Below are 12,572 nucleotides of genomic sequence, written 5' to 3'. Positions count from 1 at the left end.
CGAGGCCAGGGAGAAAACGGCCTTCTCCACTCCGTACGGTTTGTACCAGTTCGTGACACTCCCGTTCGGCCTGTTCGGGGCCCCGGCCACTTTCCAGCGTCTCATGGACCGGGTACTGCGTCCGCACGCGGCGTATGCTGCCGCCTACCTGGATGACGTGATCATCCACAGCGACACCTGGGCGGAGCATGTGCTGCGGGTGGCCGCGGTCCTGGAGTCCCTGAGGGGGGCGGGGCTCACGGCCAATCCGAAGAAGTGCGTGGTTGGATGGAGGGAGGTGCAGTATCTGGGGTACCACCTGGGGGGCGGGCAGGTGCGGCCACAGGTGGAGAAGACGGCGGCTATCGCATCCTGCCCGCGCCCCAGGACGAAAAAGGAGGTGAGACGGTTCTTGGGGTTGGCGGGTTACTATCGTCGCTTTGTGCCGGGGTTTGCGCAGCTAACCAGCCCCCTGACCGATCTCACTCGAAAGGGTGCCCCGGATCTGGTCCAGTGGACGGGGCCGTGCCAGGCGGCGTTTGTGCGAGTGAAAAACGCTCTCTGTGGGGAGCCGCTGCTTCACGCTCCTAACTTTTCCCTCCCGTTTGTTCTGCAGACTGACGCCTCGGACAGAGGGCTGGGAGCCGTTTTGTCTCAGCAGGTGAGGGGAGCTGACCGCCCTGTCCTGTACATCAGCCGGAAGCTAGCGGAGCGCAAGCGCCGGTACAGCACCGTGGAGAAGGAGTGCCTGGCCATCCGGTGGGCGGTCGGCTCCCTGCGCTATTACCTCCTGGGACGCTCATTCACCCTCTGTTCGGACCACGCCCCGCTGCAGTGGCTCCACCGCATGAAAGATGCCAACGCCCGGATCACCCGATGGTATCTGGCATTGCAGCCCTTTAAGTTCAAGGTGATCCATAGGCCGGGGGCACAGATGGCGGTGGCCGATTTCCTCTCTCGCTCGCGAGGGGGGGAGTTGGCTCGGCCGGACGGCTCCCCGGCCTCGAACGGGCGGTGGGGGTGTGTGGCGGGGGCGTGGCCCCGGGCGCAGCTGCCGGGGAGGAGTGGAGCAGAAGGCTCAACAGGGCGGCGCTGCGAGGCCGGTAAGAACAGCTGATGGTGTTTATGTACTGATGATGGTCTCCCTCCGCTGTGTTTATAGTGAGATGGGGAGGAGCGGCGAGGGGAGATCAGCTGGGCTCGTGAGCTGTCAGGCTGTGCGACTGAGTCAGCTGTCAAACAAACAAACCAATAAATGTGGAAATTGGCAGTACATACCTGCGTGTGCGTGTATTTGTGCCTGGTGTATTCCACAATTTCCTTTTTAGAATCATAGTTTTTAAGTTCTAGGCCTTTTTGTCAATTTTCAACCAATAAATCATTAAGTCGACCTTGAAGGTCTTGGTGTATGTGAGAAAAATTTTAATGGATTGTTAACATGACTCCACTCTACACCCCTACAAGGTTTTATCAGAATACATGTGCCAGTGCTGCCAAAAACAACCTCCTCGGCAGAGGTAATAAAATGAAGGTTGGAGTTGATGTTGAAGGATACGCTGGCATCATACCCCTACAAATATTACAGTTCTCTTTGATCAATAGTTGTTCTCTTCTGTGCACTGCAGCATAGTGATGTTAGGCTCATGACAGCATAGCCTTTTCCTAATCTGCACTGTTCAGGCAACACAGAGAACTGATCCAGAATCCGTAAAGGAATCAGAAGTTGGATCTGTAAGCATCAAGTATCAAGAATTCCTATCCTCCAGTTCAAAAGTTTCTGCTCTTAAAATCTTATGGCAGTTTCCAGATTCCGAATACACCGTAGTGCAGTCCAGTCTTTAGGAAGCTGGCCAGAGCTTTAGGGTAAAATCAGTTCTATGTATGCTACAGTTACACCATCGTCATTCTACTCCCGACTTGCAGCTGCCAGTCAATATCTTATTATCAAGCCTCATTGGCCTCGCTGTCAATATGACTGCTCTGCTGCCTGTGCCGATTAATGCCAAGGTGCCAATACCAGTTTGAGAGTTTTACGGAGAAATTCTCGAGTTTCCCCGTGCCAGCTGATGCTGATTAACTCCAAATCGTTACTGTTTTTTGTTAGATTCCTTTCAGGTCTCAAATGTGACACTTATCTTTCAGAGACAGGTATGAAAGTCAATATGTTTTGCCATTACACAGTACACACAACTGCTGATGCCAAGGAGCTTCATATTTTCCTTTGGGGAAAATAGCTAGTGTTAAATATAATACTGGCATTAGTGTAGTCCTCTGCTCTCCTGTGGTTCCCACTGGAGGGACCCAGACTGTTCATATAAAGAACAGAGCCACGCTGTAAGCCAGCAAGTGTCCCAGTAGCCTTCTAATAGCTCAGGCAGTGCAGAACCTTTACTTCACCTGTGCTTCACCTCTGCATCCTTCCTCCTCTGGCCACCAGCGATGGGAAAATAGTTTCTCATGTGGGAGTTGCTGCGTGTTCAGAGTCCTGCTTGGCTTAATCTGCACTATGTCATACTGTAAGACTCTGCTCACTGTACAGATGTCGATCCAGATGAAGGGAAAAAAAGTTGAGGGCCAAGGTTTGTCTCCCTTAAGGTTACTTTATGTTTTTAGTGGATGACTGGAAGAGATTGAGCAAAAACAAAAGGAGCGAGAGATAAACAGTTCGCTCTTCATAAACGCTACAAGTTGACTTAAACTAGTTCACTTTCATAGGTCACATTTTAGAATTAAAAGAGGTATTTTTTTATATACACTATGGGGTAATAGTATTTTACTACAGCTTAAGTAGTGCACAGGTATATTTGTCAATGTTCATACTGGGAATAACAACGTAACAATTGCACTCTACACATGAGTTACTGATCTGAACAGATCCAACTACAAAGATAAAATGGAGAAAAAAGGATTCAGTCAGTAGCTCTCTTGTGAATAATTTTGGATATTTCACTGCTGTTGTCTGAGTCATTGATGGCAGCATTCAACATTTTAAAACTACAGCTCATGTGACCGTAGTGTGAGCACAGTCTATTACTGGATTCTGAAAAGTAGCTAAAAAGTGAAGCATGCTCTTCTTTACCAGAAGTGAACAAACAAATCATTGAAGACGACTAAGCTGCTTCTTACTCCCCGGGAAAGCTCAGCCGAGCACAGTTTTCCACACAAGTATCACCTTACTGTGCCACTTTAAATTATACGTGAGCAGCAGGGAAAAAAAATCACCAGCATATTACTGACGCAAATGTCTACATGACTCTTAACTTTAGCCAAGTCAGAATGGAGTGTAGTAAGCATCCCAGTTACCTGGTGCATAGGCTGAAGCTCAGGAAAAGTTTGAGCTCTGGGCGTCCAACCAACCAATCAGCCAGCTTGATGAGACACGAGGTTAACTTTGGTTGGCACACAGCTCCACCACAGTGTTGAGAAGCCCACTAATCATGCAAATAACTGCACTTTACTGATGCTGCAGAAAATTTGTCGATGTGATCTCAAACAGATGTGGACACACCTGCAGCGTGACTTGTTCTCTCCAGCTGCGCACCCCGTTATCCACTTATAAACTAATAAAGATTGATGGTGGATCAGGGATCGACCTCTAAAACTTTGTAGCCCCAATGGAAAGTTTGGGCACTCCTGCACACAAATCACCTTCTTTTAGTTGCAGACAAATACATTTGGGTCACTGTTCACAGACAACACAAGCTTTTTTCCAGTGATCGTGCTTTTTAGCATATTTATGTGTTGAAAACAGAAAGGTCAACTTCTTTCAGGAAGTTAATGAAAGTCCTTGAAGGGAAGCCAGGGAAGCTGTCACCTGCCCTGATGATAGATAGCAGGTTCATTATTATTATCATTCCCAGCTCTAGCACAGAGTTTTATGCCTTCACTAGAGCCATTTGTTGATTAATTAATCAGGTAATGTATGCTATCTGTGCTACAAAAGAGCCCACATATCACTCCCTTTGCCTCTGGGCTCTTTACGAAGCCACAAACTCGGGTCTCCTGTAGCACATTCGAAAGATTGCAATTCCAAAACAGGTGCTACCAAAAGAGAAGCCATTTGCACAAAGGTCCAGGCTGCTTTTAATGTAAAGTAGAATAATAAACATCCTTGAGGGAACCAGTCTCCCATTTCATGAATATATTTCCTTTCACTGGCCCTAAGTGAACCCCGTCTGATGTAATCTTTTTTCAGCTTTTAGAGAAAGTTCTCAAACTGTCAAATAAAGAACAGCCATGGAAAAAAAAAAGTATAATAAACTTGGCACCATACCATCCCCAGCATCGTGGGGCTTGGAGCGCACAGAGCTTGATGTCTTCTCTGTCTGAAGTTAGAGGGGAGTGGTCAAAAAAACAAAAGCCCAGAGGGGACATCAGAAGCGATGTTGGTGTTTGTAATGCAAGAACGCAGAGTTTTGTTCCAATGGATCAATAAATTCCAGTCCTGTTTTTGTTAAATTTCTTCTCACGTCACACTTTTAAACTCCACTGAGCTTTGTGAAAGATGATTGACTGATGATTGGATTCATTTGTTTTATAGCTATTGTAAAAGTCTATACTGAGAAAACTATGACAAAAAAAACTGGCCAAATCACCAGCACAGCAACATGATGTCATGCCAGAGCAGACAGTGTGCCATGCATAGAGCTGCTGTGTGGTGTACAGATGTGCACTCCCTTGGTACCTTTCATCCTTCCATTGTGTACATGTTTTTCACTTCCTCCACGGCTTGCTGCACCACGGAGCAGGATATGACATCGTGCTCCCATAAAAACTGCATTTGCTGTTCCAGTCTCATCGTGAAGTTGCTCTTTTATCGTGTAATCCTGCGCAGTGATGAAGTCAGACGATGGAATCAGATATCAAAGCCATTTGAGACTGTGTGGTCCTGTAGATGTCCCCGTACTCCCCCGTCAGCTGTAAGCCTGCGATCTGTATCCTCTCCTCATCATTTTCTCACGCTCTGTCTTCAGACGCTCTCCACTCATTTGACTTGCCAAGTGCATAGCATATCTGACGAGAATCATGCTCTCAGCTTGTCCCTCACCTTGCCTCATATATGTCCAGACCAGTGTCTCACTCCTGTCATTAAATTGTAAAAGTTTGCATTGGCCAGAGTGTTAGAGATATCAGCCAGCTTTCCAGTTGTCCTGGTTGCACAGCTTTCAAACATCTAAACCACAGGTGTCAAACAGAAGGCTCTAAATATGTAGTTGAAGTTCTTTACACTGAGTGAAAGGGGAGCTTTCACTGGTCTGGCACACTTTTGATCACAGTGGGCCATATGTGTAATGTAATCAACTACAGAGGAAGAAAGTGGAAGCAGAGTTACTTTTTATACCATAGCTGAATCTTTTCTGCTGTGTTGTGTGGACAGTTGGTAGGGTGGGAATTGGTAAATGGTAAATGGCCTGCATTTGTATAGCGCTTTTCTAGTCCATAGGACCCCAAAGCGCTTTACACTACATTCAGTCATCCACCCATTCACACACACATTCACACACTGGCGATAGCTATCGCCAGTGTGTCGTCTTATCATTTGATATGTCTTGATGCACTCTGATTACATTCACATTATTCTTATTCTTCCAATAATGGATGGCTTCCCAAGGACTCTCCCTTTGAGCTGCTTCCCAAATATAAATCCAAACCTTTTCTCTTTTCCAGGTTTGGAAAGAACCGGAAGGACGAGCGGCTGGACGACAAGATGGAGAGGAGGAGCTCCACTAAATCCAAAGCAGAGGACATGCAGGCATCAGAAGAGGAGACCCAGCAGATGAGACTGGAACAAGAGAGGTGAGTACTCAAAGAGAGCTTCAGCACTGTAATGATTTCAGTCTAAACTGAACAAAGTGGGGAGGAAACCCCCCCCCCCCCCTCCCCACTGTGATTACTGGAAAATTAGCAAACTACCTAATTAACAAAATGGCAGAGGCACAGTTGGGAAATTCTGGGAAAGCACTCTGATGTCAATTTGTGAAATGCCCTCCTTTCTTTTATATCAGTACATTAAATAGATCATTTATAGATTGTTGTTGCCTGTGCCATTCGGAGGCGCTGACCTCCTAATGGTGCTCTTAGGCCCCTGTGGATTTAGCATGATTGAATAGTGCTCATTGTAATAGCGAAATCGATGTAGCGCACCATTTGTCTTCCCCTGCAGCACGCCCAGGTTGTTAATCGCTCAAGAATACACTGTTCCTTTTCATCCTCCTCTTTTGGCCCTCTGTCCTCTTGTCCTCTGGCACCGTGGACGCCGGGATGTCCAAACGAACCGAGGCGAGGCGTCGGTTTTGCTTGCGTGCGCCTCATCCCTCACAGACAAGCCCCGTTTCATTCTCTTCTGGGGCTAGACCAGGGGTGGGCAAACTTTTTGATTCGTGGGCCACATTGAGTTCTAACATTTGACAAAGGGGCCGGAACCGGAGCAGATAGATGGCATGCTTTGAAAACATCACCTCATTGGGGGAAAAATACACATCTTGGGATATGGAGAAAACATGTGCTTTAATTTCCAATGAAAATGAAGAAAAGCATTACAATAAAATCTCTGACTTCGAAATGAATCTTTAAAGACTGAAAATCTAATAAATGAACATTTTATTTTAAAGCACTGAAAGTTCTGTTATCCTTCAGGATATCACATCACTCTCCTCCTAACTCTTTTTTTTTTCTTCCAAAAACGGTAGGAGATGCAGATGTACTTGTCCTGTTCCTTTTATTCAATTTGTTTACCCGGTGCCAAAAGTCAACAACGACCAGTGCAAGAACAAAACAGTTGCAGCAAGTCAGTCTGTGAAGCGTTATATTTGATCTGCGCTCACTGTTCATTTTAACAACGTGCGTATCACGGAGACACACACATTTTAATGGGAGCAGTGTTGTTGGTCTCCTTTTTTAGCCAGCGCATCAAAGTCTGGAGTTAGTTTTGTTGTGGCGATTCTCAGGATTGATCTGAGGTGTAGGTCTGTTAACTTGGATCTGTGGCTGGCTTTGTTGATGTTCATGACGCTGAATGTCTGTTCACACACGAAGGTAGAGCCGGACAAAGCCAACATCATCTGCGCTTTTCGCCTTAGATTTGGAAACGCGGCATCATTGAGTGAAGCATAGAAGTCATTTAGTTTCAGAGAGCTGAATTTCTCTTTTAAGGCAGGGTCGGACTGAAGGTCGATGAGTTCGAGCTGAAGCTCCTCTGGAGCTGTTTCGGGGTCTTGTGACAGAGGAAAGGCCACCAATTGAAGTGACTTGTCAATTTTATCGAAATCCAAAAACCGACGGCAGAATTCTCCGTGCAGTGCATCCAGTGACTCACTGTATTTCTTTACTTTTGCTCCGGCCTCTTTCAGCATGGCTAGTGTAGGAAAATGAGTGAATGACTTGTTCAAAATCTGCCTGGAGAATAAAGCCAGCTTGGATTTGAAGGCTTTCACGTTTGTGTGCATGTCATGCACAAACTGCTCCTTCCCCTGCAGTTTCACGTTGAGCTCATTCAAGTGTGAAAATACGTCTGTAGCAAACGCAAAGTCACACATCCAGCTCTTGTTGCTCAGCTCAGGAAATTCCTCAGTCTTCCCCTGCTGCTCCAAAAACCACGCCAATCTCCTCTTTGAGCTCCCACATTCGTTGAAACACTTTGCCCAAACTCAACCAGCGGACACGGGAGTGATAAAGCAGGTCCTGGTGATCCGCATCAGTTTCCTCCAGGAACGCAATGAACTGACGGTGCTGAAGTCCCCGTGCGCGTATGAAGTTGACAAGTTTCACCACAGGATTCACAACATGATTCAGCTGTAACACCGATTTACATAGAGATTCCTGGTGGAGGATGCAGTGGAGGAAAATGACATCCTGGTCAGGGTTTTCATCTTTCACTTTATTCTGGATTCTCCTCAGCAGGCCAACGTTTTTTCCCGTTAAATTCGGAGATCCATCTGTGGTGACGTTAACAAGCTTACTCCAGGGAAGCTTCATATTTTCGATGGCTGCAGACACCCGTTCAAACAAGTCCTCTCCCCGTGTTTGTCCTTTCAGAGACTCCATTGTCAAAAACTCCTCCGTTATTTCAAAGGTTTCGTTGATTCCTCGGATAAAAATAAGGAGCTGAGTAGTGTCTTTGACATCGTTGCTTTCATCCAGTGCTAAAGAATAAAAAGTGAATGACTTTTTGTTTAATATGCTGGTGATATCTTCATCTATTAGTTTGGCAAGTCACTGTCCACCGTGATAAACTGATTTTCTCAAATTTGTCTTTGGTCTCCGGGCACAAAATACCTGCTGTCTCTACCATACATTCTTTTAAAAACTCGCCCTCTGACAGTGGTTTGCTGGCCTTTGCTATTTTGAATGAAAGCATAAAACTGGCCTTGGTACTTGACTCTTGAATGGCAGTTTGACGGTGAAAAAAACTTTGCTGAGCCTTCAAATTAGCTGCCAACTTCTCAGCAGCAGCTTCCCGTTCTTTTGTTGAGAGCTTGCTAGCATAATTAGCGTGCTTTGTGGCAAAGTGACGGCTAATATTATACTCTTTAAAAACCGCCACAGTTTCTTGGCATATCAAGCAAACAGCAGATGATCGATATTCAGTGAAAAAATATTTAGCTGTCCACTCCTTTTTGAACACTCGACATTCTCTGTCCACTTTCATTTTCTTGGGTCCGCTCATCTTCATAGAGGGGCGGTGGGTCACAGGGTAAAGTGCAAACGTGGAGTAATAGGCCTACGCTTCACCTCAAAAAAGGCAATATATCTAGAGTGCGCCATCTAGTGAGGAAACATCAGAATTGCAGGGGAAATAAAACATTAACAAGGTTAATTTATTAATTTTTTTTTCAAGTTTGGCGGGCCGGATCAAAATGTTTAACGGGCCGCATGTGGCCCCCGGGCCGTAGTTTGCCCATGCCTGGGCTAGACAGTATTGGTGAAGAAAAAGACAGCTTGCTGCCTCCATTGTTCCCCGCCAGCCAAATGAACTCAATAATCAAACTGCCGTTGGTAATGGCAGCTAATTGAATAGAAACAATAGGACTTGATAGCGCTCGCTGTTGCAGCGAAGGAAGAGAAGGACGGATGGCTGTCGAAAACACAAACAACTGCAAGCACACACACATGCACACACACACAAACACATACAAATGTCACAAAGGGCCCTCTTCTCAGCTGAAAGGAACATCTGGAGGCCTTGCTCAAAAAGCTGTAATGCATTTCTTGCTGGTATTCACCTATAAGTTGCAACGAAGGTCCTCTCTCCATTGAGGGTATGACCCCCCTCTGGCTGGTGGCCCAACACATTTCCATCAGCGTGCCCTGGAGACTGGTGGCTCTGGTGGTCCATCCAGATCTTTCTTCTTTGAGCAGCTCCCAGAGAGCTGTCATGCTAAGCATCAGAATCGACACAGACACAGTGGGCACGAGATATGTGGAGCACATGCACTCCCGCACCTCCATCCAAACGCGTCCACGTTATTTAAATCTCGTCTTTCACAGCTGACGTTCTTTCTCCGCCGCTTTGTCTCGCCGTACATCCTCATTCCCCATCTTGTTTGTGTCCGTTCTGCATGTGTGCGCTCCCAGCCCTGCTTCCTCTGCAGGCGAGCAGCCTAATTCTTTCCTTTTGTACCTGTTCCCAAATCCCATCACTCAGCCAGACCAGGATTGTCCCTCAGTTAATGGAAAGGGGATCCTGAGGGAAATTGTGGTGGGCAATAATAAACCAACCTGCCACGGAGCCAAGTCGATATTCAAAGCACCGGGGTTCAGCAGGGTGACGGCTCAGAAATCCATTACTTCTTGTATTTTCTGGTAGCGCTACTGTATTACACTCCTGAGGTGCTACATTTGATTGTCGTAGCTCTAACGTGTACAGCTCGTGCTGTGATTGATTGCTCTGCTGACACAGAGACGCGGCGTTCCAGAGGGCTTTTATGAAATTATGGATCAGAACTCACCGGGCTTCCCAAGCTGGCAATCGTCAACCGGCACAGCACGTCACCGCGACCCGGGATGGGCCGCGGCCAGACTCCCAGCTCAGCTGACATTCGCTGTCATTAATTGGAGCAGACAGTTGTGACAGGGGCTTTTAGTGATTCAAAATAGGAGTCATTGAAGAGGTGAAACAGATTAATTCATAAAGCCTGTCCCCTTTTTACCCTGCAGTAAGGTAGCCATGGTCATATATTTAAAACTCTGACCTTGATGTGATTCATGCAGTGTATTCTTGGCCCGTGCTTCCTCGCTGATACAATCCATTTATTTTGCATAAAGCCGTTCTCCTCCATTGATATCTTGTCAGCCACTTATAGACTGAAAATGATGGAGAAGAGAGTACATAAAATTTAGACTCCATTACATCCACAGTGCGCCGGACCCACTTGATGAAGAGCAGGATTTGTTTTGCAAAAAAAAATCTGGCAGATTGGATACAGCTCGTGTGATTGGCTGCTTCATGTCCCATCATTATAACCTGTGGTCCGGCTGATATAAATCCATGTTCAGCTCAGCAGAGGCGGCCATTATTCTTTTTTGCTTTGTTTTTTTGAGCCACTGGACAGCGCCTAAGACAGCTCTATCTGATTGGCTCCTATGGAGAGGACCGTGAAAATACCCAGCACTCTGATTGGATCCCGGGCGTCTGTGGTTCTCATTCATGGAGACAGCTGTGGGGGAGCGAGGCGTGACAGAGAAAGAAGCATGGTTGTGGTGGTGCTGATGGAGCTTCTATCAGTCTCTGTGTTATCGCTGCACGTGTTCGCCCCGAAACTATGTTTCCTTGGCCAAAGTGTGGGAAGTGCACAAAGCCAACCTGACAATGGTCTTCCTTCATTTTTCTCTTGGACTCAACTCCACTGTCGTCTGTCTTTCTCTGCAGCTGCTGATTATGATGTCCATTCTCTCTTATCTGCTTGGCTCCGCATGGCTTCTAATCAGCAGCCTGCACTCCAGCGCCACTCTCCTTGTTCCCGCTCCCCACAACACAGCAGAAACTATCTCTCTTTTTTCTTTCCTCTTCTTTTTTTTCTTTCCTGGACAATGACCTGCTTCCTGTTGTTTGTTGTTACACTTCCTGCTGAGTCTCACCAAACAAAAACCTGACCCGCGCTTCTGAAATAGTCAGCACAATTCACTTCTGACAGCAAACGGCAAATCCAAGTCTTTTATTTAACAAATGAAACGTCTTTTTATAATTTTGCTCAGCTTAAAGATACTTTGTCCCACTGAATGAAGATCCTAGACTTTAAAGTTCTTCTTTTCCTTCCCAGTGATCACAGTACCAGTGATATTGTTCCATTTTGTCGAACCACCTAATTATTTCAGTATCCTATTCGAGTCTCATTTGCATAGCGAGTTCAAAGGAAGCTCCAACCGGGTTGATTGGGATGGGTGATTACTTTTGTAATTATATTGATACCTACAGCAAGTTAATCCGATTATTAGCGCTGCGAATCAGGACCGCGGAACTCGAACAATTATCTCTGTGATTGCGCTACTATGTCGCGGGCCAAGTGTCAACAGAAAAGCTGCGCTATCAGAGCTTTGCGCTTCTGCGCAGGCAGCTGCGAGCAGAGTCACTTACCGCGCTTTGATTAGATTCAGATGTATGCTGCACTCCGTCTGCACTTTCAGAATAATAGAACACGTTTTTGATGAGGGAGTATTGAAAAAAAAATCTATTCAAGGCGGCTGGATGCGAAAGTAAGATGGCAAATACATTCTGTTTCATCCGCCGTGGTAACAATGCATATTGAAGAGGCATGGTTTCGAAACTTCCAAGCGTGCTGACTTCAAAATGAATGTAGGAGAGTAAAGACGCCCCCCACCACCAGCACCGCCGCCGCCGCCTCTTCCCATCTCCTCCTTGTGTCCTTTGGGGTAGATTAAAGATTGACAAACATATGGAGAAGGAGTCTGCTCGCTTTGTTGGTCCAAACAACAGCAAGTGCAGGATTAACAATGAGATTCACTCAGCTCGGAAGAGAAAGGACTCGAGCTGACATGTTGCCACCAGTTCACACCAGGACTCTCCTCCAGCGACACGAAGAGTTCAAGTAATTGCTTCACGCAGCCCTCTTTTCTCGCTGTTCAGCTAATAGTAACGGCGTCATTACAAATCCAGCTTTAGTTGGCGCGAGCATGCGGTTTGACAAGGAGAATAACAGAGAGAAAGCTGAAATGTTAAAGGGAGAGCGGCGTCATCTGGCTGACACATAATTTTGCTGAAGACACGGTCAGTCAGTGGATTAGGGGCTGAACTTTAACTGCCCTGAAAGCCTCCCCGCATTAGACTGTCTAGACTGTCTGTTCACCAGCAGGAAATGCCTTTCCACTCCACCGTTATGAAGTAAGCAGGCATCGCATTTAATTTAAGAGGTACAAAAATACAGAGGCACTCCTGGGATGGGCAAATTGTCGCTTCTTCTTTAGTTTCAACAGTATGCTTGGAATAAAAATCCAGCCGGAGAAGTAGAGCTTGAATCGTGTCCTTGGCGTGCCAACTATAAAAATGTAGTATGTGGAAAGAGGAGACGAGAGGAGATGGCCTGGTAATTGGGGCTGTAATAATGTGATAGTAATAATGTGTTTAGTGTGGCCAGCAC

The 12,572-nt window shown here is 46.3% G+C and overlaps 1 protein-coding gene and 1 pseudogene across 1 annotated transcript in view; one reads left to right on the top strand and one right to left on the bottom strand.

Moving 5' to 3' along the window:
• Window positions 1-12,572, top strand: part of LOC146701227 (partitioning defective 3 homolog) — a 358,058-nt gene that overhangs the window by 264,242 nt on the left and 81,244 nt on the right. The window contains exon 20 of the mRNA XM_085467562.1: window positions 5,647-5,775. Within this exon, the coding sequence (XP_085323688.1) occupies window positions 5,647-5,775 (129 nt within the window). The remainder of the gene's footprint in view (window positions 1-5,646; window positions 5,776-12,572) is intronic.
• On the bottom strand, window positions 6,846-8,635 carry LOC146701228 (general transcription factor II-I repeat domain-containing protein 2A-like; annotated as a pseudogene).

The sequence above is a fragment of the Copadichromis virginalis genome, linkage group LG9 (genome assembly GCF_057382275.1).
Source record: "Copadichromis virginalis isolate Kocher_CV1m ecotype Utaka linkage group LG9, C_Virginalis_male_GT1.1, whole genome shotgun sequence".
Lineage (NCBI taxonomy): Eukaryota > Metazoa > Chordata > Actinopteri > Cichliformes > Cichlidae > Copadichromis > Copadichromis virginalis.
This window is presented reverse-complemented; position numbering and strand designations above follow the sequence as displayed.